The 27,445-nt window shown below is 38.1% G+C and overlaps 1 protein-coding gene across 2 annotated transcripts in view; it reads right to left on the bottom strand.

Moving 5' to 3' along the window:
- The window catches only part of LOC113110849 (cyclin-dependent kinase 18-like), a 94,762-nt gene that overhangs the window by 28,983 nt on the left and 38,334 nt on the right, over window positions 1-27,445 (bottom strand). For both annotated transcript variants that reach the window (XM_026275078.1, XM_026275079.1), the window contains exon 2: window positions 8,405-8,540. In XM_026275078.1, the coding sequence (XP_026130863.1) occupies window positions 8,405-8,540 (136 nt within the window). The remainder of the gene's footprint in view (window positions 1-8,404; window positions 8,541-27,445) is intronic.

Below are 27,445 nucleotides of genomic sequence, written 5' to 3'. Positions count from 1 at the left end.
CCCTTTGTAGTGTCTCCTCAGAGTCTGTGAAGAGGTCAAAAGGAATAATAGATATGTCTGACAACAGCTTCATACAGCTAACCGTTTGAAACCATCAGTTTCCAGTGCTCTGGCCTGAAATGACTTTCTGTGCACTGGGACATGCACAAGCACTTGCGTTTGCCCTGCCGGTAGGCTGCTGTCGACCCTGGATGTCGGAGTATGTGTGTGTCCTATTTCTTAGAGGGCTTAGGGCTCAGACAGCCCTCTACCCAGACCGCTTTCAGGAGAGTCTGTCTGCACATCTAAACACACATATCAAGTCTATTAAGAACCTTCCTACATCTCTGCAAACTTCCAAGAGCTCAAACCTCCCTTGAGAAATTGTATCGGAGGTTTATATCTGTATCAAAGCTCCCTCATAAGTCCCATGGGGGCATAAATCAGCTGGTGGGCTAGTAGCTGCTGTGAGAACGTGAATTGGTTTTTTGATATTCCAATATTGATGGGATAAGGCTAGGCAACCAGATAACGATTAAAGAAAAAAATCACCTAACATAAACATCCTAAACATCCATCGTCATTTATTCCTGTTTATGTCATTTCATATTTGTCCACTTTTAAACATAAATGTTCTTTATTGGCATCAATCGTTAAAGAAACTCCAACATCCATGGAGCCAATCGAAGTTCTTTTGAGCTGAAAAGTTTCTTTACATTATTATATACTGTACTTGTCTTCACACTAAGAAAAATGTTGGTTCTTTTGAGAATTGTTCACTTAAAAGATTATTTTGGGAAGCCAGATTTACGTGGCCTAGTAGTGCACAACACAACAAAATCGCTACAACTCAATGCATTGGACTAATTTTGCAATGTTGTGACTTTCTTTCCATTGTGATGTGATAATTTTGTTTTGGTGCGACTTGATCCGTTGTGATGTGCTTATTTCATTGTGTTGCAGCTTGTTTCCGTTGTGTTGTGCTAATTTCGTTGCCCTGTTATATGTTTTAATTTTAATGTGCTAATATTGTTGAGCTGTGACTTGTTTCCATTGTGATGTGCTTATTGCATTGTGTTGCAGCTTGTTTACGTTGTGTTGTGCTAATTTCATTGTGTTTTGGCTTCTTTTCATTGTGTTGTGCTGATTTTGTTGTGTTACAGCTTTTTCATTGTATTGTGCTGATTTTGTTGTGTTACAGCTTTTTCATTGTATTGTGCTGATTTTGTTGTGTTGCGACTTGTTTCCACTGTGATATGCTAATTTCATTGCCCTGCGACTTGTTTCTGTTGTAGTAATTTCGTTGTCCTGTGACTTGTTTCTATTGTCATGTGCTAATTTCATTGCCCTGTGACGTTTCCATTGTGATGTGCTCATTTCGTTGCCCTGCTACTTGTTTCTGTTGTGGTAATTTCGTTGTCCTGTGATTTGTTTCCCTTGTGATTTGCTAATTTCATTGCCCTGTGATGTTTTCCATTGCATTGTGCTGATTTTGTTGTGTTGCGGCTTGTTTGCATTGAGTTGTACCGATTTCATTGTGTTGCGGCTTGTTTACATTGTGTTAATTTAACTGTGTTTTGGCTTCTTTTCATTGTGTTGTGGCGATTTTGTTGTGTTGCAGCTTGTTTACGCTGTGTTGTGCTTATTTAACTGTGTTTTGCCTTCTTTTCATTGTGTTGTGCCGATTTTGTTGTGTTTCAGCTTGTTTACGTTGTGTTGTGCTAATTTAATTGTGTTTTGGCTTCTTTTCATTGTATTGTGCTAATTTTGTGGTGTTGTTCAATATTGGGAGACTACAGATTGGTTCAAACATGGCTTTCAACAAGGTCATGTGTGTTGCAATGACATGAGGGTGAGTAAAAGATGATATAATTAGAATTCCTTCCATTAAAGGAAACAAAACATTTGTCTTTGCTTTTTTTTTTCCAGGCCTAACTTCCTTTTTCAAGTAGACATTCCCTGTTCGGAGACTAAAGCTCTCAACACATTAATAATGCAGAGAAATCGAACTGTCATTGAAACAAAGGTGGCTCGGTGGTTGAGGTGAATCACTGATAAGCCGTGTTGCTGTGCCCTTGTGGGTTTGAACCTTTCTCTGGGGTGATGATTAAAGATCTGGGCTAGAAACTGAAGAGTTTGTAGGTTTGAACCACGAGAGACCGCTTGTAAAACTAATGTTACTGTTAACCTAGCCAGTGAGATTTTACTTCATTATGGGGTCATGGGTGAAAAATTCAGCTAATTATACAGAATTGATTGTAGTCTAGTTGAAAGTAGGTCATCAGATATTATTTAAATTTTGTGTCATAAGGCTTTGACCAGCTGGACTATAATTGATTATGTAGAAGATTATTAACACTTCTCATTTACAAAATTAATTAATAAAAGAACAAACAAGTCTAAATATTTAGACTAAAGACATTTTCATATGACTGCTGTCAGGGCTTCCGTGCATATTCCAGCAATCATAGTACACTGCTTTGGCCACCGCCATATGTAAAGTCATGGAAGAGGGGGTTTATGTTTAGGTAGGTAGCAGGAAGATAGTAAGAAAGTGTTCTCAGTAAACTGTGAGATTAGTGAAAGCAAATAAATGTGGTAACATGCATTTGAGTTGCAATTATTGCAATTATTTATTTTTTATTAACAAAAACTGTTCTGAAAAAGGTTTTTGTTAACCCTCCTGCAGTGTTAGGGTTATGAGACAAAAGGCTTGTTAATAATTATAAAAAATAAAATGGTCAAGTGGTGTAATTAAATATTTACTGTTGAAAAGTTTGGTCAGTAATATAGAAGTATTTTATGCTTACCAAGGTGGCATTTATTTTATAAAAAAAAAAAAAAAAAAAAAAAAAAAAAAAAAAAAAAAAAATCAGTAAAAACAGTAATATTGTTAAATATTATTACAATTTAAATAAAGTTTAATCTTTTAATAATCTTTTAAAATGATATCAATTATTTCTGTTGTGCAAAGCTGAATTTGTCTTCAGTGTCACATGATCCTTTAGAAATGATTGATTTGGTGCTCAAGAAATATTATTATTGGCAATCTTAAAAACAATTGTGCTGCTAATTATTTTGTGGAAACAGTGGTAGAATTTTTTTTTTCATAATTATTTGATGAAAAGAAAACGGAACAGCTTTATTTTTAATGTACAAGATATTTATAATTTTTCAAAGGCTTGGCTCTGTCATTTGATCAGTTTGATGCATCCTCACTGAATAGAATTAATTTCTTAAAAAAAAAAGATCTTTCTGACACCAAATTTTAATGATTGATTAGCTTTTTATTAACTTACTGTCATAGGGTTTGTTTATAATAAAGGGTGGTGAAGTGGTGTAATGAGATGTTTAACAGTTCAGAGAATTAAATATGGAGCTGCACATACAGAGTTAAATTTGACTTAAACTTAGAATTTTGCAGTGCACCATTAAACCTCTAAAGAATGCTCTTTTTTGTATCTGTTTTTCTTTTTTTTTTTTGCTCCACAGAATTCATAGGAAACATGAGTTTTGTGGAAGGCCCTCAAGTCCTTTTTGGTCTAGTTATTTCTCTCCTGACGTGTGTGCTTGAATATAAGCTATTTGATGTGCACCTGAACACCTGGTTCCTTGTTGTGGTGTTCATGTGATTGTTTTGATTCGTCCCTCTGAGCGAAACCATCCAGACACTGCAGTCCTTGCCGTTTTTCATCGGAAATGAGCACACTCTTTATTCATGCCTAGCCAGAGGGCCACACAGACAGCTGGTGGTTATTTTGATGGCTGTCTCTAAATGAGATGCCTCTCCTTTCAGTTCTGCCCAACACACATTACATTCATCCTTTGCAGTATAAATTACTCAATGAGATTTAGTGTGTGTGTGTGTGTGTGTGTTACTGGGTCTGTAATTATGTTCGAACCCTCCAAGGAATCTGTCGAAAAGCCATTTTGTAAGCATTATCATTAAATATAGCTTACATCTTTGTGGTAATCAAGAAACACTTGTTAAGGAAAAGACTGCGCTAACATTTGCATGATAGCTCCATCATGGGCGCCTCTCCATGGAGAATGACTCGGTAGCATCTCGATCAGCGATACATCACAAATATAACGAGATAATGAGGTAGACGTGCTGGCAGGGAGGAAATATGAGGTCCCACTTCCTAACGTGACTCGGATCGGTTTCTTCCACATTAACCCTGCGGTAATTGAGTTCTTATAATCTTAGGTATATGGGCGAGTAAATTGGAACTAAACTTTCCATTTCTCAAGTCGTTTCTGACACTTTCTCCATCCCACCTGTAGACGGCTCACCCGCCATGCTTGGCACTCATTTGCAGCTGGAGGGAAGGGGACGGGGTAAATAGAAGAAAGCGCTCTTGCGTCTCCTCCCCGCCTGTCCTCGGATCCGCTCCCTCCTTCCAAACTCCATCCTACTCCAGCTGTCTCCATCGCTGCCGTGTCTCCCGGGGGTGGAGGAAGTAACAGCATGCCATCCCATCAGCCAATGGGAGCATCTGGTTCATGGTTGGGGAAAAAATGGGCGTTGTGGAAACAGCTGCCTCAGACAGCTGAGGTGCCTGATTGCTCCCCAAACAAATGTTTTGTACCCAGCGTGCAACCAGGTCCAAATCCCCATCCTGCAATGGACCAAGGGTTCATCGCATGGTTTCGCTTCTTTGTATGAGTTTATTCAATCTTGTGTAGCCAGAGTTTTGTCTTATAACAAAGTCCTATGCACCTTCCTATGCACATTTACTCACCCTCAAGCAATTCTAGCTGTACATGACTTTCTTCTTTCAGATGAATTTAATCTGCAGTATGTTAAAAAAGGTCCTGGCTCTTCCAGACTTTATAATGGCAGTGAATTGTTCAAGATTTTGAAGCAAAATAAAGGTCATCCATCCTTTATAAAAAGTGCTCCATACGGCTTCGGGGGGTTAATAAAGGCCTCTTGAAATGAATTGATGCACTTTTTAGATATTTAGAACTTTATAAATTTTAATCTCCAGCTTCTGCTAACTGTCATATATGCTTTCACTAAAAACTCCCATTTCATTTTCTCCTTCAACTTCAAAATCATCCTAAATCGCTGCGGAATCAGTAACCCAGTGATTACAAAGTAAACATGAAAAGATCAAACGCCCTTTACAAAAAACGGTAAAACAGCGATGTAGGATGATTTTGTAGTTGAAGGAGAAAATGAGATGGGAGTTTTTTTTGGACAAACCCTAACTGTCATGAACCAGAAAAAAATAAAAAAGAGTTCATGCAGAGCTAGACAAGTTAAGTATTTGAGGTAAAAAAAAAAATACAATTAAAATAAAAGTATATAAATTGTAGTTGTCATATATATATATATATATTGCTAGATATGACCCTTCTTTCACGGCTGGGATTGTTTAGAGCCATTTGTTGCTGCATCTAAACTGCATTTTGGACATTTTAATTCAGGGGCATAAGTCCATTATATGGAGAGAAATCCTGAAATGTTTTGCTCAGAAAACATAAATGACTGCAGAAAGAAAGACATGAACATCTTGGATGACAAGGGAGTGACTTATCTGTACACTTTTGTTCTGGAAGTGAACTACACCTTTAAAGACAAAGGTGCTTCACAATGCCATAGAATAACCTTTTTTGTCTTAATGGTTCCATAAAGAACCTTTAACATCTGAAGAACCTTTGTTTCACAAAAGGTTCTTTGTGGTGAAAGAAGGTTCTTCAGATTATAATAAGGTAAGAAAAAGATGGTTCTTTAAAGAACCTTTGACTGAATGGTTCTTTGTGGAAGCAAAAATGGTTCTTGTATGGCATCGGGTTGAAGAACCTTTTGAAGCACCTTCAGTATGTGTTGAATTGCTGTTGTAGAAAAATGTATTATTATTATCAATGTTGTGTTGCTAAATTTGTTGAAACCATGGTTTGTTTTTTATTTGTGATTGATGCATCCTTGCTGAGTAAAAGTAATAATTTCTTCATTTCTTAAATATTGAATGGTAGTGTATATATTTTGTAGCCTAAGCTCTTTTCTGAATTTTAAAATAGCTGGAGAACATCTCTGTGGATTAATTGTGGCTTTCTTTCTCTACAAAAAAAACAAATATTGCCAGGCACCTTTTGACAGAAGAGGCATTTTTGTTGTTTATTGTTTGTACCTCTGTTGTGATGATTAAAGATGTATAAATCCAGACATGAAGGTTGAAAATGTCACTGTTTTTTTTTTACAAATAACATGAAACCGGATACACAACACTTCCATATTGTAATGGATTTCCAAGTGAAACGTAATATATATATATATATATATATATATATATATATATATATATATATATATATATATATACATATTGCTACAATAATAATAGTGTTAATGATTCATAAAGTTGTTTGGAATCCAGAATAAAGAGTATAAACGCTCTTTCTTTAGAGTTCAAACAAGATACAGACTGGCCAATAACAAGCATTATCGATTTATATTGCAAGACCGAAGGTGTGCGAAAACCCCTGTAGATCTTTGACAGAGTCTTAAATTCTTAAAGTGGTCTTGCTTGTAGTCTCTCCCTTGAAACTCGATTTAATATTGACTCGAGAAGGCGTTAAGACCATAGAGCCAGAGAGCAGAGAAGAATTGTACCATTACCACTGCATTAATAATGTAGGTACAAAGATAAGCACCACTGTGAACGAAGAGCGAAGACGCTGGAGGGTCAGAATCCCGTTTCCTCCTCATCTTCTCTGGAGCGGCTCTGACCCGGAGGTCCTCGCAGGCCACTAGATGCATCTCTCTTCCATCTCGTGGAGAGATTGTCAAACTCTTATGGGCCACTCATTTTCCCGGCCTCTTGGTGAGATATCATTCCATTTGAGAACTATCCAGAAGGCTTCGAATTGTGAAAGGTAGCCTCAGTTGACTTTCAGTGATGCTTCAAAATTGACACTACAGTATTTACTTTCTTAATAATGTTCCTGGTTTTTTATTGTGTGCAGTTCATCAGTTTAACAAATTCCCATTAGATAAAATGTCCCACCCTACATTTTATCTGGTTGGATGTCCTGCTTCCTTAAAGAATATGTCATGTTATGGATGTTTGGAGTGTCTTTGGTTGAGTTGAAAGTTTGGTTGAAATTAATTTTGTTGTTTTTTCATTGAATTAGTATTAGTATATATATATATATATATATATATATATATATATATATATATATATATATATATATATATATATATATATATATATATGAAGAGTTCAGATGCAAAAGCCTCTAAATGCCATCGGAAATTTTCATCTAAAATTAGGATTCTTGTCAAGCTCCTATGCTTAGGTTGAGTCATTTTACTTTAATGGCAACGTGCAGGTTCTTTTCCAGGCTATTAAAGTGAAATAACTGAACATAAATATAGGAGCTTGATAAAAATCCTAATTTTAGATGAAAATTTCAGATGGCATTTAGAGGCTTTTGCATATATATATATATATATATATATATATATATATATATATATATATATATATATATATATATATATGATGTTAATATTTTCCTTTATTTAAACTTTTTCAAGCCACTTTTTTATTTTATTTATTTTTTACATTTTATAGTTTTGTTTTTCCAGAAGCTTACAATAATAACCGTCAACTTCTCCAACCAACATTTCTCCTGCTGACCTGATGAATAAAATGAAGTCCCAACGATCATCATTTCTTTCTGAATATTCACATGTAGATTCGGACGTTCCATCATGTTATGCAAGATAATGTGTAAAGTTTCATGTTTTTTTTTTTTTTTTCTTTTATAAATCTACAATTTGTACACTTTTTTTCTGTAGATTTATTACATTTAAAAGACCACAACAAAGCAAACAAACCTTAGATGCCAAAATTAGGATTAAATGTCTTTTGTTATTATAAATTCTGATTATGCATGAAATTAATGAAAAACAAACAGTTCCTGTTGTGGGATTATAGACTAAAGCCCTGTTTGGATGAGACTAGTTTTCCCTCAGGAGGTCAGGTGCATGTGTGTTTTACAGAAAATATAATGTTTTTATATTTTTTTAATGCCATCCGAATCAGTTTTTTTCACTCAGGCGTCCTCTGAGAAATCGAATCCTGCTGGATAGGACTATCTTTGATCATAGTATATATTTACCCTTCTCCTCGTTTGTTTTGACCTTTGTTGGAAACCAATGAATCTACTTTTCTCATTGTGCTACATGGTGCACTTTATCTTTATAGATTTGAACTTCCTGGATAAAATAATGGTTGGTGATTCAAGCGAGTCAATAAGAAGCATCTGATCACTCTAGTGACGGCATCAGGTATGATCTATAGAATAAGTTACATAGGTCTTATGTGTTTCAGTGGGTTTCCTGATGCTCGAGTCAGACTCATGTGCTTTGAATGGGAGATACAAACGTCAAAAGCAAAAACCATACCGTCATTGCAGCAGATTTTGAGCTGGTTTATCTGTTCAGTAAATTCGTTCTCCTCTATGGTCTCTGTTCGTGGCACAGAAAGTGAGAAACGCCTCTTGAAGTTCTTCATCTTATTCATGTCGCTGGACCAGAAGTCCTGTGGAGGATGCAACAACAGTGTGATTAATGTGATGATTATTTTATTTGAAGAGATGACATTTTTTTTTTGTGCTCTCTACATGAAAGCTGGCATGATTTTATTGGGCTCTCTTGTGCTTTTGTCTTTTAAAATCTAGCTGAAGTATCTGAGATTAAATCTTTACAACTTTTTGGACAGATTTGCCTCTGTTCTGGCATCGCTTGCTGTTTTGCGCTCTGTCAGAGTGCCAAGTTTGGTGTTGTGTACACAAAAACTCTGAAATAACAAGTCTGCAATCAAAAATCAGAGATCTCAGTAGTGAATTCAAATGCTTCTCATTAAATACCTTCAAGTAGAAATGAGCTGCTATCTGCATTCATTTTGTAGCTGTGCTCTTGCTTATGGTCAGCTATTGACTCATTTGTGTGTGTTTATTTCCCCTCAAGGGAATTTTTGGAGAACAATCTGAGCCTTAATGATTCATGAGCTATAAAAGAGCAACCTCTGAGCCATATGCTTTTCATGTGGTAGATCTATCAAAACAGATGTGTTCATATCGGTTCATATCTGTAGGGGTGTGCGATATTGACACAAGAATTATTTCTATATTATTTGGGGGGACTTTGTCAATAACAATATTCAAACAATAGTTTTCTGAGTGTGGTTTTGTCCTGGTATTTTGGATGTCTTGCCTTAGACCCATCATGGATAAAAAAAAAAAAAAAAGAAAAAAAAAAAAAAAGGCTATAACATTTGAATTAGCCAGTAGGTGGCAGCAAGTCTAAATAAGTGATTCATTGAATCATTCATTCAAACGATTCGAATGAATCACGTGACTGTGTTTATGAATAGATAATTGAATCACTGACTCATGATTCATTCAAAAACAGATTTATTCAGGAACAAAACACTGCGGTGTTGACCTGAGACTCACAAACGTTCTGATAAGACTTTGGAACTATTAAAAAAAATATATATATATATATTGTGTCTATAATGCAACTCATTCAATATTCTTGTTAGTTAGAGAAAGGGTAAACATGTAAGACTTGGTGTAAGACTTCTTTACTAATAAAGTGTTTGGGAAAAATGTAACTTTAAAAGGGTACATTATGTCCCTTATAAGCGGTTGCTGTATGCATAACTCTCTGTTTAAAGAGACAGAATTAATAGATATCTAATGATATTAAATTTCTCCACAGCTGAAGTTTAGCTCCGTCTCACTGGAGCTTATCAAAATCTCCTGTGTTCTCTTCCTTTCTGCTCCTTCGTTACCAGGCAGAGCGGTTGCTAAGGGTTCCAGCACTGATCATTTAATTCCGGGTGTGAGACTGTGCTGTGTGCTTTACTAATTATTTCGAAAGTTGGAGACTAGCCAATGCTCCCATTGCCAATTAGCGTCAGCTACCCCTAAAATAACTGCGTCTCAGAGCACCATTGTTTCTCAAATGACTCTGAAACAGAAATGCAAAATAATAAAATAAATACTAATAGTGCTGAAAAAGTTCCCTCGTCTGCTGTGGTGGTGCTTCCCCCTCCTCTCAAACTTGTTCTCTTCCTCTCTTTGATTGTTGTTTTTGCTAAGGATAATGATTTAGTCTCCCAGTCTTTGAAACATGACTCTCATAAGACAATAATTGCTCCATGCAGTCCCATCACAGGGCTGATGAGACGCAGACCAGTGTCTGTCTGAATAATCTCATCATCTACATTGTATTTATGGGATGTTACTGAACTAGAACTAGCGTGAAACAATGTTTGGCGCAGTCTTTTGTTTGGGTTGTGATCTCAACTCTCGTTTTTCAACAATCTTTTGTTGAATTTTTCAGTTCATTTCAATTTTATTTTGTTACATTTGTATTTCTATATATCTATGTTTCTATATGCCTATTAACACAAATCAGCAGCAAATGAAGACTGACGCCTGGATGTGGTTTTACCAAAAAGAAAAAAAAAAAAACTTTTTACTTTTTACTTCGATTTCAGTTTTGCATTATTATTTGTCTTAAGTTGAGTGTTGTTTATTATATATAAAAATAAATAGTAATTCCATTTAAGTTTGGGTTAAGTTGCTAATTGTAACCTTATTATGTAAAAGGGCTCCCTATAGTTTAAAGGATAAGCTGAGTTAGATTTTTAATTATTACTGAATGTATTTAAAGAAAGAGCAGCTTGTTCAGTTAACCACTATAAAAAAAATAAAATAAAGTCCACCTGCTGTACCGAAATCATACTGAATGTGACTTTTAAACTGAGGTACATACCGAACTGTCATATTTGTGTACCGTTACACCATATATTATATATGTACACCATTCCTAGCCCTATATCTTACAATTTCCTAGTATTAATCGCAAACAGTGGAAATATTTTATTGATATTCTCTCCCACTTTTATATTCACTCTGATTGAATCCAAAATCTCATCCAAATGTAATTGTGTCCTGAACTCCAGGGACCCACCAAAGATGTGAGGGTGTCATAAGCAGATGTTAACCAAATCATCCGGAGAGGTGACCTTATATTGTCTGTCAAACTTCCTGTGGTGGCTGGTTTTTCAATCTATAATTTATTCTTATTCTTATTCTGAAGGAGAGTTTCATCTCTTTAATGCTATTGCTGATAAAACTGAGTTTGCGTTTGTCTGACTTTACTAATGTGCTGCCAACTTACTAACTCCCAAAGATGCTTCATGTACTTCAACTAATTCACAGCCTTCTCGTCTCATTCGACCGACCCCGTCCATCAGCCACCGCCTCGCTGCCTTTTGCATTCGCTCGGTTCCACAGGGAATCACGGTGACTCAAAATAGAGACACATATCCTCCGCCGTGATGTGATCTCCTCCAGACGCGTCTGAAGAAGCTGAAGGAATTCTCAGAGTGACTCATTCGGCGTTCTGTACTCACTACGCCCCGCAGGGACGCAACTTCTCATCGGCGGGGAATCTATTAATAAGGTGTTTTTTTGGTTTGGTTGGTGGGCAGTAGGATACGGAGGCTGAGGGACTTTTTGTTCCTGGAGTGGGCAGCTTTCTGTTGATCTGAGATTCATTGAAGAAGAGGTGGTTATGGAGAAGCTGCTCATCTCATGTGATCTGATGATCGTGCGTTAGCCAAACTGGCATGGTTTAATAGCTAGGTGTAGATCCAGTGATAGTCTGTTACTGGCAGTAGCTGGTTAGGTTAGTTGTTGCCTCATATAAGCCATATTATTTTACCCTTTGATATGAAAGGATACAGGCTACAACACATGCCGGCGACTTTGAGCGTGCATTTGAAGAACATGCGCTGCAGACACAGTACCATTCCCGCACTTGTTTGACTTGCGCCTGGCGCTGAAGTGAAGTGGAGCGGGTGTCTGAAACATTTTCCATTTTCAGTCGTTCTGCGACTGAATAAATGCACTTCTTGTCAAGAGAAAAAGTGACCGAAGCAGCAGTTGAGAGTGGGTTGGCCAACCCTAGCCCTGCCCCCTGCATTAATTGCATTAAATATTTTTAATGCGTTACATTTAAACATTTTGCTTGCATTAACGTGCTAATAAAACTAAATATATACTTGCTTAGGTTCTACATGAATCAGCCATTCTGAATGAATCATTTGAATGAATGATTTCAATTAATCACTCATTTAGACAGGGACTTGCCAGCATTCATTTATAACTGACGTTGTCCCATTAGGGTCAATTATTTTGGGCAAATTGTCTGAAACTTCACACACAATCAAATGCTTTTTCACTATCTGAAAAGAAGTGGAATGGTCTTACAGTTTCAAAAATATTACAAATCTTTAAGACATAATAAAAAATGTTCTTGTGCTGCTATATTTGATTTGGAACTCGCACGTGAAAATGTCTAAAACTTGACACAAATTAGGATGCAATTTCACTGCCTGAAAACCATGTCTTAGTGTTTCAAAAGTATTTAAAAAACTTTAACCTTGTGCATCATCTTGGAATTTCAAAACAATTATTGTAGCACAAGTGAAAGTAAACAAGACTCTTGTTCAGTGTACCCCAGACAACCCACATATTAGTAGATGTTGGATCATTAGAGCATCGCTGTCTGTCAGTATAGTAATGCTAATAAACACTGGTATCTTTTCTGACTTCTGGTTGTTTTATGGATCGCATTTTTCAAACTTGCATACAGTAATGTTCTTGTTACAATACAGACTTCCACAACAACCTATTCTTCATCACTGCCCTGACCCTCATTTCTTCTGTCCTCCTTTGTCCTCAAAAATTTGTTTTATTATGATTTTCTGATGCACTCATCACTATCATCAATGATTTCTGAAATTAGTACAGATTTGTCTCTTCATCTTTCAAAAATCTTACAAAAATGAACCTGATGCACTCATCACTATCATCAATGATTTCTGAAATTAGTACAGATTTTTCTCTTCATCTTTCAAAAATCTTACAAAAATGAACCTAAAACACATGCATAATGTTGTACAATAGTGGCAGCTACACAAAATATGCATCCCATAACAGAACTTTGTCAGTTATCCATGATGCTCAGATTTGTTGGACTCTGAGTTGTTGTTTTTATAAAAGTGCATTAAAAATAAATAAATAAATAAATAAATCTTTAGAAAACATTATATATATTTTTTTTACTTGAATTTATATGTATTTTTGAGTCTAAAATGAGCTCACTATGGAGCCTTGAGAGCATAGAGGGTCATACTGTGTATAATTTAGATTTTCTTCTCTTTACATTTGTCTTAATATTCAACTTTAGATGCTTTATTAAAATCCTTGGAGCAGGAGTAGTTTTGTCATAACGTTTCTTGTTTTCTGTCATTAACAATTCTGCATGTGTATGTGACCTGAAGGCCTCTGGTGAATGAAATTAGTAAACTCCATGTGCACCCTGCAGTATTATTAATGAGTGTAGCATAAAATTCATAAACTATTATAATATAAGCTTCAAAAGGGCATGCTGTGCATACAGAAATGCATTCCTAATGGTGACTTTTTTTCTGATCTGATCCACGAGTAAACATTATAATGACACTTGTATCATTTTAGAAGTAAATAGGATGACGTACTTCCTTATAATTTGTTAAACTTTTGTTTCGATAGCTGGTAGGTAAGAAGCCTATGGAGCGATGTGGTGGGAGCACACACAGAACACTATTAAACACAGTGATGGTAAATTTTTACCACGTACATATATTGTGTATAACACAGTGGGAGGATGAAATGAAGACATGGCCTGTCAAAACTTATGAGGACAGTTTTAATTATTTAGTTTTGTCGCTTGGAGTAGATGGGTCATATCAGTACCTGCACAGTGGGAAAGTCGAAATTCGAATTGCGAATTTGTGTTTTTAAAAGCAGACGTGAATCCAAATACTGTTATGTGATTGCATTGAGGATTTAGGTAAATAACTAATGTCTCCTTTGTCTCTTTCAACTGTGAAACCATGTGTTGAGAGTTTTAAAGTAATAATAAAATCTATTTTTTTCTGTCCTTACTTGTAAACTTATTACTATACAGTGCAGAATTAGGGTTAAAATTAGTAATGCATCCAAAATAAAAGTATATATATATTTAATATATATAATGCATGCATTTACTTAATAACTCATTGAACAAATAGGAAACCTTCAGAGTAGGGGTGTCAAATTATTAATTGCAAATTAAAATAAAAAGTTACATTTTTCATCAATTCCTTAAAGCATCCCTTTTTTCATGAATTAAGAATTACTTTGATTTATTAATTTGTTACCTCAATTCAGTTTAATCATGGGTTACTTAAGGAACATGAACAGTTGCCACAAATTAAGTCGTAGGAACAAATTAACAAGTTGTAATTAATAGACTGTGTCCCGCAGCCCTGCAAAGCACGGTATGAAATAATTATCTGGTGAAATGACTGTTACTACATTTCTATTTCTTTCCATGTTGAATAACTATATGTTGTTTCTATTTTAATGTACCTTTAAGGTTAAATCAAATTAAAAGCTTAATTTGTCCATTATGAATGAATGAATGATGCGTTTGTATACGTCACCGTCACTCACAGCCGATTTCACGTGTTTTTCTCACGAGCAGCACGCAGCCCAACATTAAACGGTTTAATTGACCATCGATAGCTTTAATCGATTGCATCTATTATCGACAATTAATCGATCATTAATTAATCGCTGACATCCGTAGTGCATATACTGTATAAGGAGAAAGAAGTAATATAAGGCATTTAAAGTAAAAACAGTGTATTTAATGGTCACACTAATTCCAAACAAGTACACAATGTATCCAAAATTACTAAACCATTCTAAATTTCACATAAAATGCCATGGAAGTAGACTTTGGCTTACTACACTCTGGGACACATCAAAGCGTTCAGAAAGATCTCCTTGAAGTAAATTTAACTTCAGCTCCATCATGATAATCAGAATTTGATCCATTATGTGCATCTTAAAATTGGAAGTGTAGAATTGCTGGAGATATTTTAAATGTTCTTTGAAGATACAAGAAAAGTGTACCTTCTAAGCCAGTGTACAATTAAGAGCTAGTGTTATTTTTGAGAAAGGCCAGGGCTAAGGGATCTTCACTGTTGAACTGTGTTGCCTTGTGTAACATTATTTTATCCCTTGAGGCATAAGTGTGGTCTGTCAATGCCTGGACCTCCTACTGAGTGCAGGCATCACTGTACTGAAGGAGCAGCTGCAATGGCTCCATTTGTGCGGCCTAATGGTCACCTTACTCATCATCTGCAAAACACACCACTGAAGTCAGTCAGATGCACAAGAGAAATTGATAAATTCTCCACTCCCTGTTTACAAGAAGTATTACAAAAAAAAAAAAAAAAGTAGCGAAAGTATTTTGTACATGGCAACATGGTTTTCCAGTTGCAGAACAGTTGTATTTTTATTTAATACAATCACAGTACCTGGCTTTAAAGGGTTAGTTCACCCAAAAATCTAAATTATGTCATTAATGACTCACCCTCATGCTGTTCCAAACCCGTGAGACCTCTGTTAATATTCGGAACATAGTTTAAGATATTTTAGATTTAGAGAGCTTTCTGTCCCTCCATTGAAGCTGTGTGTGCGGTGTACTGTCCATGTCCAGAAAGGTAAAGAAAACATCATCAAAGTAGTCCATGTGACATCAGAGGGTCAGTCAGAATTTGTTGAAGCATCAAAAATTAATTTTATTCCAAAAATAAAAAAAACTACGACTTTATTCAGCATTTTCTTCTCTTCCGGGCCTGTTGTGAGTCCGTTCACTGCAGTGTATGTTATCCGGTTCGCGAATGAATCATTCAATTTTACCTGGTTCTTCTTGAAACAGTTCACCAAATTAAACTGAATCATTTGAAACGGTTTGCGTCTCCAATACGGATTAATCCATGAATGACTTAAACTGTGAAGTTTTTTAACGTGGCTGACACTCCCTCTGAGTTAAAATAAACCAATATCCCAGAGTAATTCATTTACTCAAACAGTTCACTGACTGAACTGCTGTGAAGAGAGAACTGAAGATGAACACCGAGCCAAGCCAGATAACGAATGAACGATTGACTTGTTCTCGAGTGAAGAACAGTTTCTGTCGGACGAATCCGATTCGAGAACCGAGGAGCTGATGATACTGCGCATGTGTGATTCAGCGTGAAGCAGACTGACACTCAGAGTGTCTGAACCGAACTGATTCTTTTGGTGATTGATTCTGAACTGATTCTGTGCTAATGTTATGAGCGCGGGTAAACCGAAGGCTTGAATCAAGGGCAATCATCGCCAATGACGTCATTACGTTGAGCGCAAAAGAACCGGTGAACCGTTTTCTTCAACCAGTTTATTGAATCGAATTGTCCGAAAGAATCGGTTCGCAGAAAAGAACCAAACTTCCCATCACTACTGGTGATCCGAAAACCGATGCAACCGGTTCATGACTTGAGAACGAATCAATCTTTCGTTTGTATATCCTGATGAGACGTTGCCTCGGAGTCTTCACTGGAGCATTGTTTCTTGGGGAATGGATGATTTTCCGTGGGTCTGCCATGAATGAAGTGGAAAGAGCAAACGAACAGAAATTTCGTTGTTTCTTTAAGTTTAAGGCTTTTAACCAAAGCTGACAAGCTTCTTCTCCCTTTGTAGGGGTGTGCAAATCATGGGGTACCTCCATCCACATTCAGCTCTGGTGCATGGCTTATGGTCAAAACAAATGTCTTGCACGTATTCTTTACACTTCAACCAGCTATTTTGAAACGCAGTTTTTCTGTGGTCCATATTAAAAGTATTAAAAACTAGCCTGTAAAATCTACACTGTGAATGCATCGCAATTACAATACAACTACTGTTACGGGTAGTGCTTTAGCGGAAATTTGACACATTATAGCTCGAAAATGGTGGCGGCCATGCTTACATGAAAAAATTAGGTGGATAATCACATTGTTTGCCCTTTCTCTCCTTCCAATTGTTCAGTTACTCAATACGTAATTTGCCCAAAGTCATGTCAATCTCTGCTTACTTTCCTAGAACGAGTCAATAGGTAGTGGTGACTCTTAATTTAGCTCTGCACAGTTAGCAAAGCAGAACACTGCAGTCTGATACATATTGACCTCTGAATGAGTCTGTGGATGAGCCAGTGAGGCACAGCTGTGCTGCCAAACCTTCACCAAAAAGCCCCTGCTGTCCTTGACTACCCCTCTCCATCTCCCTCGCCAGACGCCAAGATCAAAGATCACATTAACATTGGTGAGACGTGCAAAGGCACTGAATGTTTAACCTTTCTGTCTGTGTGTGCTTGTTGTGTGCCACAAAAGGCAGATAAAAGTAGACTTTTCACTTTCTGAAGAAAAGTTGAGTGCAGAATTCACCACCAGGGGTGTGCAATATTTATAGTCTACGATAATATTGTAATTGTTGTCCTGACTCCCGGATGTGTGGAAAGGTTGTGCTAACATTATAGAATATCACTGTCTTTGCAATTTTATTTTATTTTTATAAGATATAATAGTTATATCATGCAAGCAAGAGTGCCATTTTTCCAAATATTGTGAAAGCAAAAAAATAAAAAAATACATACATATATACATACATAAATTAGCCTGACTACATCAGACTTTGTACTTACGCTCAATTTCAGTTTGCTTCTGTACTCAGTCTGAGAGCCATCACGCAGACGCTAAGCGCCAAATTTAGGAAATATAACAGCGGACATGGAGACACGGGATGCTATTCGCAGAGTGTTTGTTTCACATTTTGAATGGGGGTGATGTTGTGGCCCTATTCGAGACAGGTTTTGGGAAAAGATTAATTTATCAACTGTTACCAATTGTCAGCGAGAAACTGGGGAGGCCAAAGTCCAGCAAGACGATAATTGTGATTGTGTCCCCCTTGGTTGCTCAAATGCAGGATTAGGTTAAGGAGGAGGCAAAACTTGCTCGATGGTTTTGTTTTTGCAGCATACCTGTTTACAGCGGAAGTTCGAGGCAGCTGAGCCTGCGAATAACACGTCTTAACCAAACATTATGTGATTGGCTTACGGTTAACCAATGATTTTAAACTTCAGACAAGCACATATCTTCAAACTTGGATTTTTGTTTTTATAAGATATGATATTCATGTTATCACACATGAGTTTCATTTTGTCAAATATCAGTGCTGGTGCGTGAGCACAATCGCAGATGTTGTATTGATTTTATACAAAAGTTTAACAAACAAGAAGTTAATATTGAGTGAGTTTAGATTTTAGACACAATATTATCTGTTTTTCACCAAAATAAATAGTTCCAAAAAAAGTTGGATCATCATCAAGCATTTGTGTGTTTTAGAGCAACACTACTGTGTTTCATTCTTGAAGGAATCAGTTTGAGTCAATAATTCAATGATCCATTCATAAAGACTTAACTGAATTAGCCATTTCGAATGAATCATTTGAATGATGATTCAGTTACTCATTTATTAAGGTCGGGACTAACCAGCCAAGTACAAAAACAAAACTATTTATTTATTTATTTATTTTGGATAAACTATCCCTGGAAGTCTGTGATATTATGCCCACGTTTTTTTTTCTTTCTTCTTTTTACCATCCGTAAGTCAAAGTTAAATATTGAAGCCTGAGCAGTAGAAATAATTTTCCCTTTTTAAATTATCGCACAAAGACACTTTGATTAGATCCACCTTTTCTCGCCTCTTTTACTCTTTCTTACCAGAGCAGCTTAATTGCTCATTGCCAAGAATGCTTTCCAAATCAGGATGCACCCCATTTGTCTTCTTTACAGACTACAGATCTGGCTTTGCACGGACCAGAGAGCACACACTGGCACATTGTGCACACGGCCAAAAGGCAAATATCCATGCAGGTCTCATTCACGACCCTGCATACAAAGTGAAAAGTGCAACCAGAACTCCTGCATAGCAAGACATACTGATAAACAAACCCTAATTTACTTTTCCACAGACTCCGTAGACTGGACACTCCGCGGGGTATGGCGGTTTTGATTGGGAACAAGACTTCCCACATGAAAAGATGTGAGAAAATAATGAGAAGATTCTGATCTCTCTGACAGAGTTTGGCCGCTCCATTCTGGCTCGCCATCATCAAATGGCATCTGCTCTCTTTCTCGTGCCAGATCAACTTGGCCCTCAGCTCTGAGCAGGAAAACCCATCATTTGGCAGCGGGATGCCCTTGATGGTGCAACAGTGTTGTCTCAAGCTGCTTTCTCTACGATTGCATGTCAGAATAATTCGCCTTTTCTGCGTTCGTCCAAACTAGAGAGAAAACATAAAGGCTTTTTGTTTTTTTTTGACTCATCTGCCTATTAGATTCCCACTCATGGCTGCAAGTGACAAACACATGGTGTTTGATTTCGAGTTTGCCCCCCTTTTGTTTCCCCAAAGAATCGTCCAGCCGCAAGGTCATTGTCATGTGGTTATTGTTCAAAGAACGAATCTCAAATCTAGTTTCGAGTCTGGTTATTGAGTGCATTACGAAACTTTTCAAGCATTCGCAAGCCCTGCAGAAATTGTTTGTGACATTAAAAACAATGTTTTTTTTTCTCCCATTTGGCTCCCATGCTGCTGCTATTACAGTACTGGCATTACTGCAGAGATGTCAGTCCACCAAGTCCATTTATTGAACAATGAGAAAAACAACATGACGTTTGCCTCTGGCGAACACGGCTAAGCCCTCCAGCGGAGCGGCGTCAGTGCATTGTGGAGGCTGAGTACTGACGTACAGAGAGGGAAATCATTTCACCTACACATTAATTGAGGCTTAGGCACCCGTGGGTTCAGTTCATTCAATACTGCGGCTGATCAAATGCTAGTTTTTGTCCAGGGAGAGAGCATGCTGAGACGGCTATGAGGAGATCTTGGTATTGCTGAATAGTGTTTGTGATTTGATTGCAAGGTGAAAAAGGATATCCTAGTCTCATGCACAAAGAAATGACATCTTGTTGCTTGTAATTGTACGGAGCAAATGTCACTGGTAATCGAGAAATACCAGGGTTTTGATTTGGAAAATTCTATATTATATTAGGATATGCATATTAGGATATTTCCTCTGTGTCACTGTTATTATTGAGTTTGGCTTTTTCACTGGGTGGTTTGTCAGGCACTTTCTCACAAATGTGGAGAAACATTCTTTATACGACAAAATATTTATTATGTGTTTATTTAGGTGCTTGTGTCTTAAATTTTTTGCATGAATAAACCAACAAGCAAATAAATACATAAATGATGATGATGATAATAATAATAATAAAGGAACTTTTTTTACATTTTGATGCACAATCTGCACCATATCGGTTATTGGGTAATATACATTTTTTGTTTGTTTGATTTAATTCTTAGTTTAATGTAAATGTATATTGGTTGATGCAAAATATTTTAAAGTTGCATGTTCATTTCTGACTTTTTTTTTTTTTTTGCATTTTAGATTTGCCATTAGTTCTCATTAAATTGTAAATCTGAAATTAAACAAGCAGTATAGTAACGACAAATTTTAGTTTGATAATAAAACGTTTAATTTAATAATCAATAATAATAAACACTTTTATAAAATATAATGTTATGATTCCAAAATTCAATTGTAATTTAATTTAATTTACACATAAAAATTTTTTTATCAGGGATTTATTGGTTAACAGCCATAACAACATTATTCAATAGCTTTTCTGATATCAGTAATCCATCTTTTTTTGTATGAAATAACTTTCACTGATAAATTGTGCACTATAAGAGCAGCGAAAAAAATAAATAGGACTTTTGATGTCATGTGTGATCAACTTAAATAGAAAGAAAAATAATGTGATTCATGCATTGTGATTTGCTCTGCACTTATTGCAGCTTTTCTAGAAAGCAACTCATCCAGAAACAGTCATCATATTTTATAAGAACTCTTGACTCTCTCAACATGTGTCTGTAAAGAGATGACCTAGATCCTGTCAGATGCCCAGAGGATCGACTGAGTCATTCATCTGGAAGTGCACTCCTGCAATGTCTTCTCAGGAGGAATAAAGGTGCTACTCCAGTAAGAGGACAAATCCAGGAATCCAGTGTTCAATCTGTCCAGAGTCACTTGCATTGGATTTCATTTTCCCAAACGGTTACGACGATTTGCTGAGACATTGGTGTTAAAAATCGTAAAAACTTCCAGGCCTGGAACTGTGGGGTTGTTTATAAAGTTGATAATGAAAGGCAACAGATAATGACATGTTTTACCTCCAGATTTGCCAATATTCTGAGTAAAATGAGTTAAAAAAATGGCAGTTTGGAGCAGACATGTAATTTAGCTTTGCTATTGCTTGAGTTAAATCAGTAAAGGAAGGAATGAATAACCAGGGGAAACACAGATCACTCTCTTTCTCCTTATTGCTCTGTTTGAGTGCTTGCTTTGGGGAAGTCGTGAGGACACAGTGGAAGTGGAATAAACAGGACCGGTCAGGGGTCTAGACAGATTAATGAGGAGAAGAGTACCCTTCCACACACTGGTCAGAGCAATAAAGGGTATTTTACTTTTGTTCTGGCGTTGTAATGAATCATGATCTCTCACAGAGCTGTGGATAGTGTCTCTGTATTAAAAACAACAATGTCTCAATCTCAGCGGCTTCATGGGTAGAAATATAAGTGTGGAAACGGCCAGAGAAGAATTTGATTGTCCACAGGTGACTCCTTCATAGCTCAGGGTCGATCATTTTCTCAGTAAAGTATCCTTGTTAGGCCTATCACAATAACAACTTTTTGTTGCATATAAATATGGTGGGTATATATTGTGTCACTAAAAATGATTGAGGTCATGTACATATATTGTGCGATAAGTCGATATATTGATTATTGCGAAATGCCTAATTCATGTCACAGTTCTTTCAAGAAGAGTTTAGATCAAGTCTTAGATATTAAAGATATTATTGAGAGGTTTCACACAAATGAGACCATTGTTGACAGAGGACAAAAGCAATAAACAAAAGTAATTTATTTATATCTGAGAAATCTTAGTTTCAATATTGGGTCTCATTTTATTTTATTATATTTAGAAGAATTTAAGAAGGTTTTGCTTTGATATTAAACCTCCTATTTTATTATTATTTTTATAGAGAGACTCATGATTTGATATTGAACCTCCTATTTATTTCAATTCATTTTCATTCATTTTTATTTTTTATTTATTTTCTTCTTTTGGAAGGAATCAGTCTTTGATATCGGACCTCCTATTTTATTTTACCTTACTTTACTTTTGATTTTATTTTGAAGAATTTAAGAAGTCTTTGCTTTCATGCTGAACCTCCTATTTATTATTATTGTTATTATTATTGAAGGAATCAAGCTTTGATATTGAACCTCCTATTTATTTCATTTTCATTCCTTTAGATTTATTATTTTTGGAAGGAATCGGTCTTTGATATTTTATTTTATTTAAGTATTTTCTTTCATATTGAACATCCTCATGTTTTATTTATGAGAAGTATTTGCTTTCACGTTGAACCTCCCTTTATTTATCTAATACTTTTTTTTTTATTATTAGTTTATTTTTTAATGAAGATTTAGATGGTAAATATTTGTTTTCATACCGAACCTTCTGTTGCTGTCCAGGAGAAGCAAGTGAGATATTGAAAAGATGTCATTTATGATTAGTCTTTCCCATGGGTGATTCCAAAGATAATTTTCTCATCTGTGCATCATATTCCGTACATTTACAACTGATGCATTTGTCACCAGGTTTTCTGTAAATTAGCATACCTGTCCATCAGAAGATTCATGTCCATCATCTAAAGATGCTTTGCCTCTGCAATAATGCTTTAATGGGTAAATTAGGAGCTAACCCAGATTCACAATTCTGACTCAATCCCTATCCACAAAGACAGGCTGAGCTCAGTCCTGCGGTCAGATGAGTTTACGCCTCAGTGACAGGAGCGCTCGCTCAGATGCATGCTTCAGTAGCGTTTTACAACTCCCTGTCAGGATCTTGGTAAGGGAGGAACTCAGGTGCAGACAGGGATTCTCAACACAAAGGGTTTATTAAATACAAAAAGGGGAAAACAAAACCCACGAGGGGGAAAACAACAGCTAGGGCAGGAACTAAACAACTTAACAGGGCAGGATTGATAAGACAAACAAACTCTTGACACTAACTACAAACACTCACGGTAATACAAGGACTTCAGAGGGTACAGCACAATCTCACACACGATCACATAAGTAGAACACATCTGAGAAACACAATGAACCGACGCACGACAGAGCACACTAGGAGATCTAAATAGGGGGAACAATTAAGACACGACAGGTGTTACAGATAGGACAATCAAGACACGACTAGGTTAACAAGGGGGCGGGGCAAGGGAACGAGACAACACAAGCACATGGCCCAAAGACAAGGCCATGCGCTTGTACACAAAACAAGGGTCTGTCATGATCCTGCCTCAAGACTAGGAAAAATCAAGGACACGAGGGCAGGATCATGACAGAACCCCTCCCTTAAGGAGCGGCTTCCAGACGCTCCTCAAGGGAACATCAAACACGGGACATGACTGACATGACAGACTGGGACACAGACACAAACCAACAAGACATGACTAATAATAACAAAGGCAAACATGAAAACACAATGGCAGGGTTAGGGTGACGTAACAAAAAAAACAAACAGGGAAGGGGAGGGGGCGGGACCACAAAGTTCATGGGGGGCAGACCAGGGTGAGTGGGTGGGGCAGGAGTTTTAGGAGGACAGGACGAAGGCTGACGACGGGGGGTACGGGCAGGTCTGGGTGGTGAGGGGCGGGGAGGGGTCTCAGGACAACTGACAGGGGACATGACAGGAGCAGACAAGGGACGCGGGGCAACACTTACGGGACGCGGGGCAAGACTTACGGGACGCAGGGCAAGACTTACGGGACGCGGGGCAACGACAGCTGGACACGGGGGAACAACATCTACTGGACACGGGGGGACAACATCTACTGGACACGGGGGGACCACAGGACACGGGGCCACATCAACGGGACACGGGGCCACATCAACAGGACACGGGGCCACATCAACAGGACACGGGGCCACATCAACAGGACACGGGGCCACATCAACAGGACACGGGGAGACAACGGCTGGACATTTGGGACTTCTGGGGACAGGGTCAGGGGACAAGACAGGACTGACGGGGATTTCTAAAATTTGGACAAGACGGGACAAATAATCAGAAAATGCTTTAGCAGCTAGGACAATTGGCATCTCCTTATGAGATGAAACCGACTGTACAAGAGTCTTTGCTGCAGAGTCGGCCGCGGCTCTCTCCTCCGCTCTCACGACTGCCGACTTGCATACAGCTTTCTTTCCCGGCTCGGGCACGCTAGCGCTCACCGCTGCTGGCTCGGGCAAGCTCACCGCTGCTGGGTCGGGCACGCCAGCGCTCACCGCTGCTGGCACGGGCACGCCAGCGCTCACCGCTGATGGCACGGGCACGCCCACCGCTGCTGGTACGGGCACGCCAGTGCTCTCCGCTGCTGGCACGGGCACGCCAGCGCTCTCCGCTGCTGGCACGGGCACGGCAGCTCTCTCCGCTGCTGGCACGGGCACGCCAGCGCTCACCGCTGCTGGCTCAGGCACGCTCACCGCTGCTGGCTCGGGAGGAGACAGGGTCACAGGACCGGCAGGCCCCTTCTTCTTCCTCTTCCTCCTCGGGCGCGGTGCAGAGGCTACAGCTGGGTCAGAGGCGGGTTGGGGGAGTTTGGTCTCGGACAGGGCAGACTCGGACGCCGAAGACTCTGAAGCCGACTCCCATGAAAACCGTCTCCCTCGCTTGTTGGGGAGAATGAAGGTAGTGGGAGGTGCCTCAGGACTGTGGGGGGGACTTGCCTGATCCCCCAGGGTTGCCACGGCCAGGACACGACCCTCTGGGACCGTGGGCAGCTGGGTAGGTGGGGACCTCTGGGGCTCCTCCTCTCGCCCGCTCGCTCCGGAACGACCTCCCCTGGTCCCCCGGAACACCACAAGGCGAGAGCCCTCAAAACAATCTCGCTGGCCGGCTGATGCCATCCAGCATTGCCTCCTGTCTGCTGAGTTCCATTGTGGTCGGTTCATTCTGTCAGGATCTTGGTAAGGGAGGAACTCAGGTGCAGACAGGGATTCTCAACACAAAGGGTTTATTAAATACAAAAAGGGGAAAACAAAACCCACGAGGGGGAAAACAACAGCTAGGGCAGGAACTAAACAACTTAACAGGGCAGGAACTAAACAACTTAACAGGGCAGGATTGATAAGACAAACAAACTCTTGACACTAACTACAAACACTCACGGTAATACAAGGACTTCAGAGGGTACAGCACAATCTCACACACGATCACATAAGTAGAACACATCTGAGAAACACAATGAACCGACGCAGGACAGAGCACACTAGGAGATCTAAATAGGGGGAACAATTAAGACACGACAGGTGTTACAGATAGGACAATCAAGACACGACTAGGTTAACAAGGGGGCGGGGCAAGGGAACGAGACAACACAAGCACATGGCCCAAAGACAAGGCCATGCGCTTGTACACAAAACAAGGGTCTGTCATGATCCTGCCTCAAGACTAGGAAAAATCAAGGACACGAGGGCAGGATCATGACACTCCCAGTATGCCAGCACAGCTTTGCCCTTGTTTTTCAGAATGACATCGCTACAAGCAGTTACACTGGATTCCTCCTATCCCGTTAAAACCTGTTCGTTTAGAAAGGCAAAAGGAAGAGAAACACTGTGACTTGTCTGTTGAACTATTGAGTTGTCAGTTCTCAGGGCTACAGAATGTGAATTAAACATTTACGAATTAGTGGCGTAAAACTGAAACCTAAACTTGGTATGGACAGGAAAGTTTGATATTCATCAATTTGTGATTTTATGACATTTATTTAATAATTTTTATCTTTAGAATGTTGACAGTACCTTTATAATACACCGACAAACAGCTTAAAAGCATTAAATATTGCAACATTAACATAACATTAAATGTAGACACCAATAAACATAAATGGCCAGCTAAGAAACTTCTTTGAAATAAAATTCTTATAAAAATGTTTAAAAAAGTCATAGTGATTGTCAGTTAGTTTTTTTTCCCACTGTAAATAATAAGATTACTTGTTCTTTTATACTTCTAAAAGCTATATTTAACTGTATTTTGCTGTATAATTATGTCTTGCTAGAGATATAACAGTTTTTCAACAAAAAAATAAGGGAACCTAAACTTATCAGCAGGTTTAACTCTAGCATTTTTAGTATCTCACTGTTAAAATTACAATTATTTCTTACAGTGTGTACTTAGGCTTAATTGTAGGGTTGAATTTAAGGGAGAACTTTGCTTTTGAACAACCACTTATATTGAGAGATTCTGTTGTTTGACGATTTCAATTCATTGAAATGATTCATTTTGGGCGCCAGTGGCTCTCTTGTCATTTTATCATCTGGAGCCAGTGGTTGATTGAATGCACTGTAACTGACCTCGTACGCCGGCTTGTCCGGCCCTGGTGCTTGTAAAAATTGAGACGTCCCCCTTAAGACGGATGGCGATACCTCACAAGCATATCGCCCCGATACAATATTCCTGCCTGTCAAGCTGAAAATCGTACGACTAAACTAAGACAAATGGGTTCCATGGACACGTAGACAGCTTAATATTCGGCAAAGCTGAAAATGACACGACAGAAAGGGCCATTTGTCATTGCCTTTGGCTTCCTGGCATGTGTGGACATAGATAAAGATGCATATTACTTTGACGGCCACATTAGACTGGAAAGGAGAAAGCTGTGAATGATGCATTAGTAATGTTGTTAGTGTCGGCATCATATCATTTTCCTTCATTTGTTCATACTCTTTTCATTACATGAGTAAACAGTTGACGTGGCTCTAAAATGTATATAAATCTGGGGGAGGGAGTGATTATATATTTTTAGAGAGACGACCATTAGTAAATGCCTGTCGTTCCCCGTCCCATCTAGACTAAGCAATAAAGACCTTTGTGTTCACTGTACGCGCCGCTATAACCAGTGCCAGAGATGTCTTGTTTGACTACAAGAAGCTCTTTTTATTGTTATGTAGATGCACGAAGCAAAAAAAGAAAAAAGTGGGCGTCAGGCTATAACAATGCCTCTAGTGTTTGTCTTATTTTAAAAAGCCATAACAAAACACAACCGCCAACTATCAGCTTAAATGCGTTTAATAGTTGTGCTAGTGTTCGTTCAGCTTGCTTACAATTATGTGAAAAGAAACTATGCCTGGTGAGAAGGAACAAACTGTGATTTTTATCGACTACATGGTCATTTTGTTGCTCTTTAGATGTGTTGGGTTTGTTCCCTCCTGCTGTGACGATTGCTAGCAGTCTCTAGCTGTTATCAAAATCTTTAGCGATTTGTAAAAACAGCATTTTGCTTTGTCTGATATGAAGTCAAAATGTTGCCCTTTTAATGAGTAAAAATGGATTAGCTT

Source organism: Carassius auratus, chromosome 11 (assembly GCF_003368295.1).
Source record: "Carassius auratus strain Wakin chromosome 11, ASM336829v1, whole genome shotgun sequence".
Lineage (NCBI taxonomy): Eukaryota > Metazoa > Chordata > Actinopteri > Cypriniformes > Cyprinidae > Carassius > Carassius auratus.
Note: the sequence above shows the minus strand (reverse complement) of the source record. Positions and strands in the feature narration are given on the sequence as shown.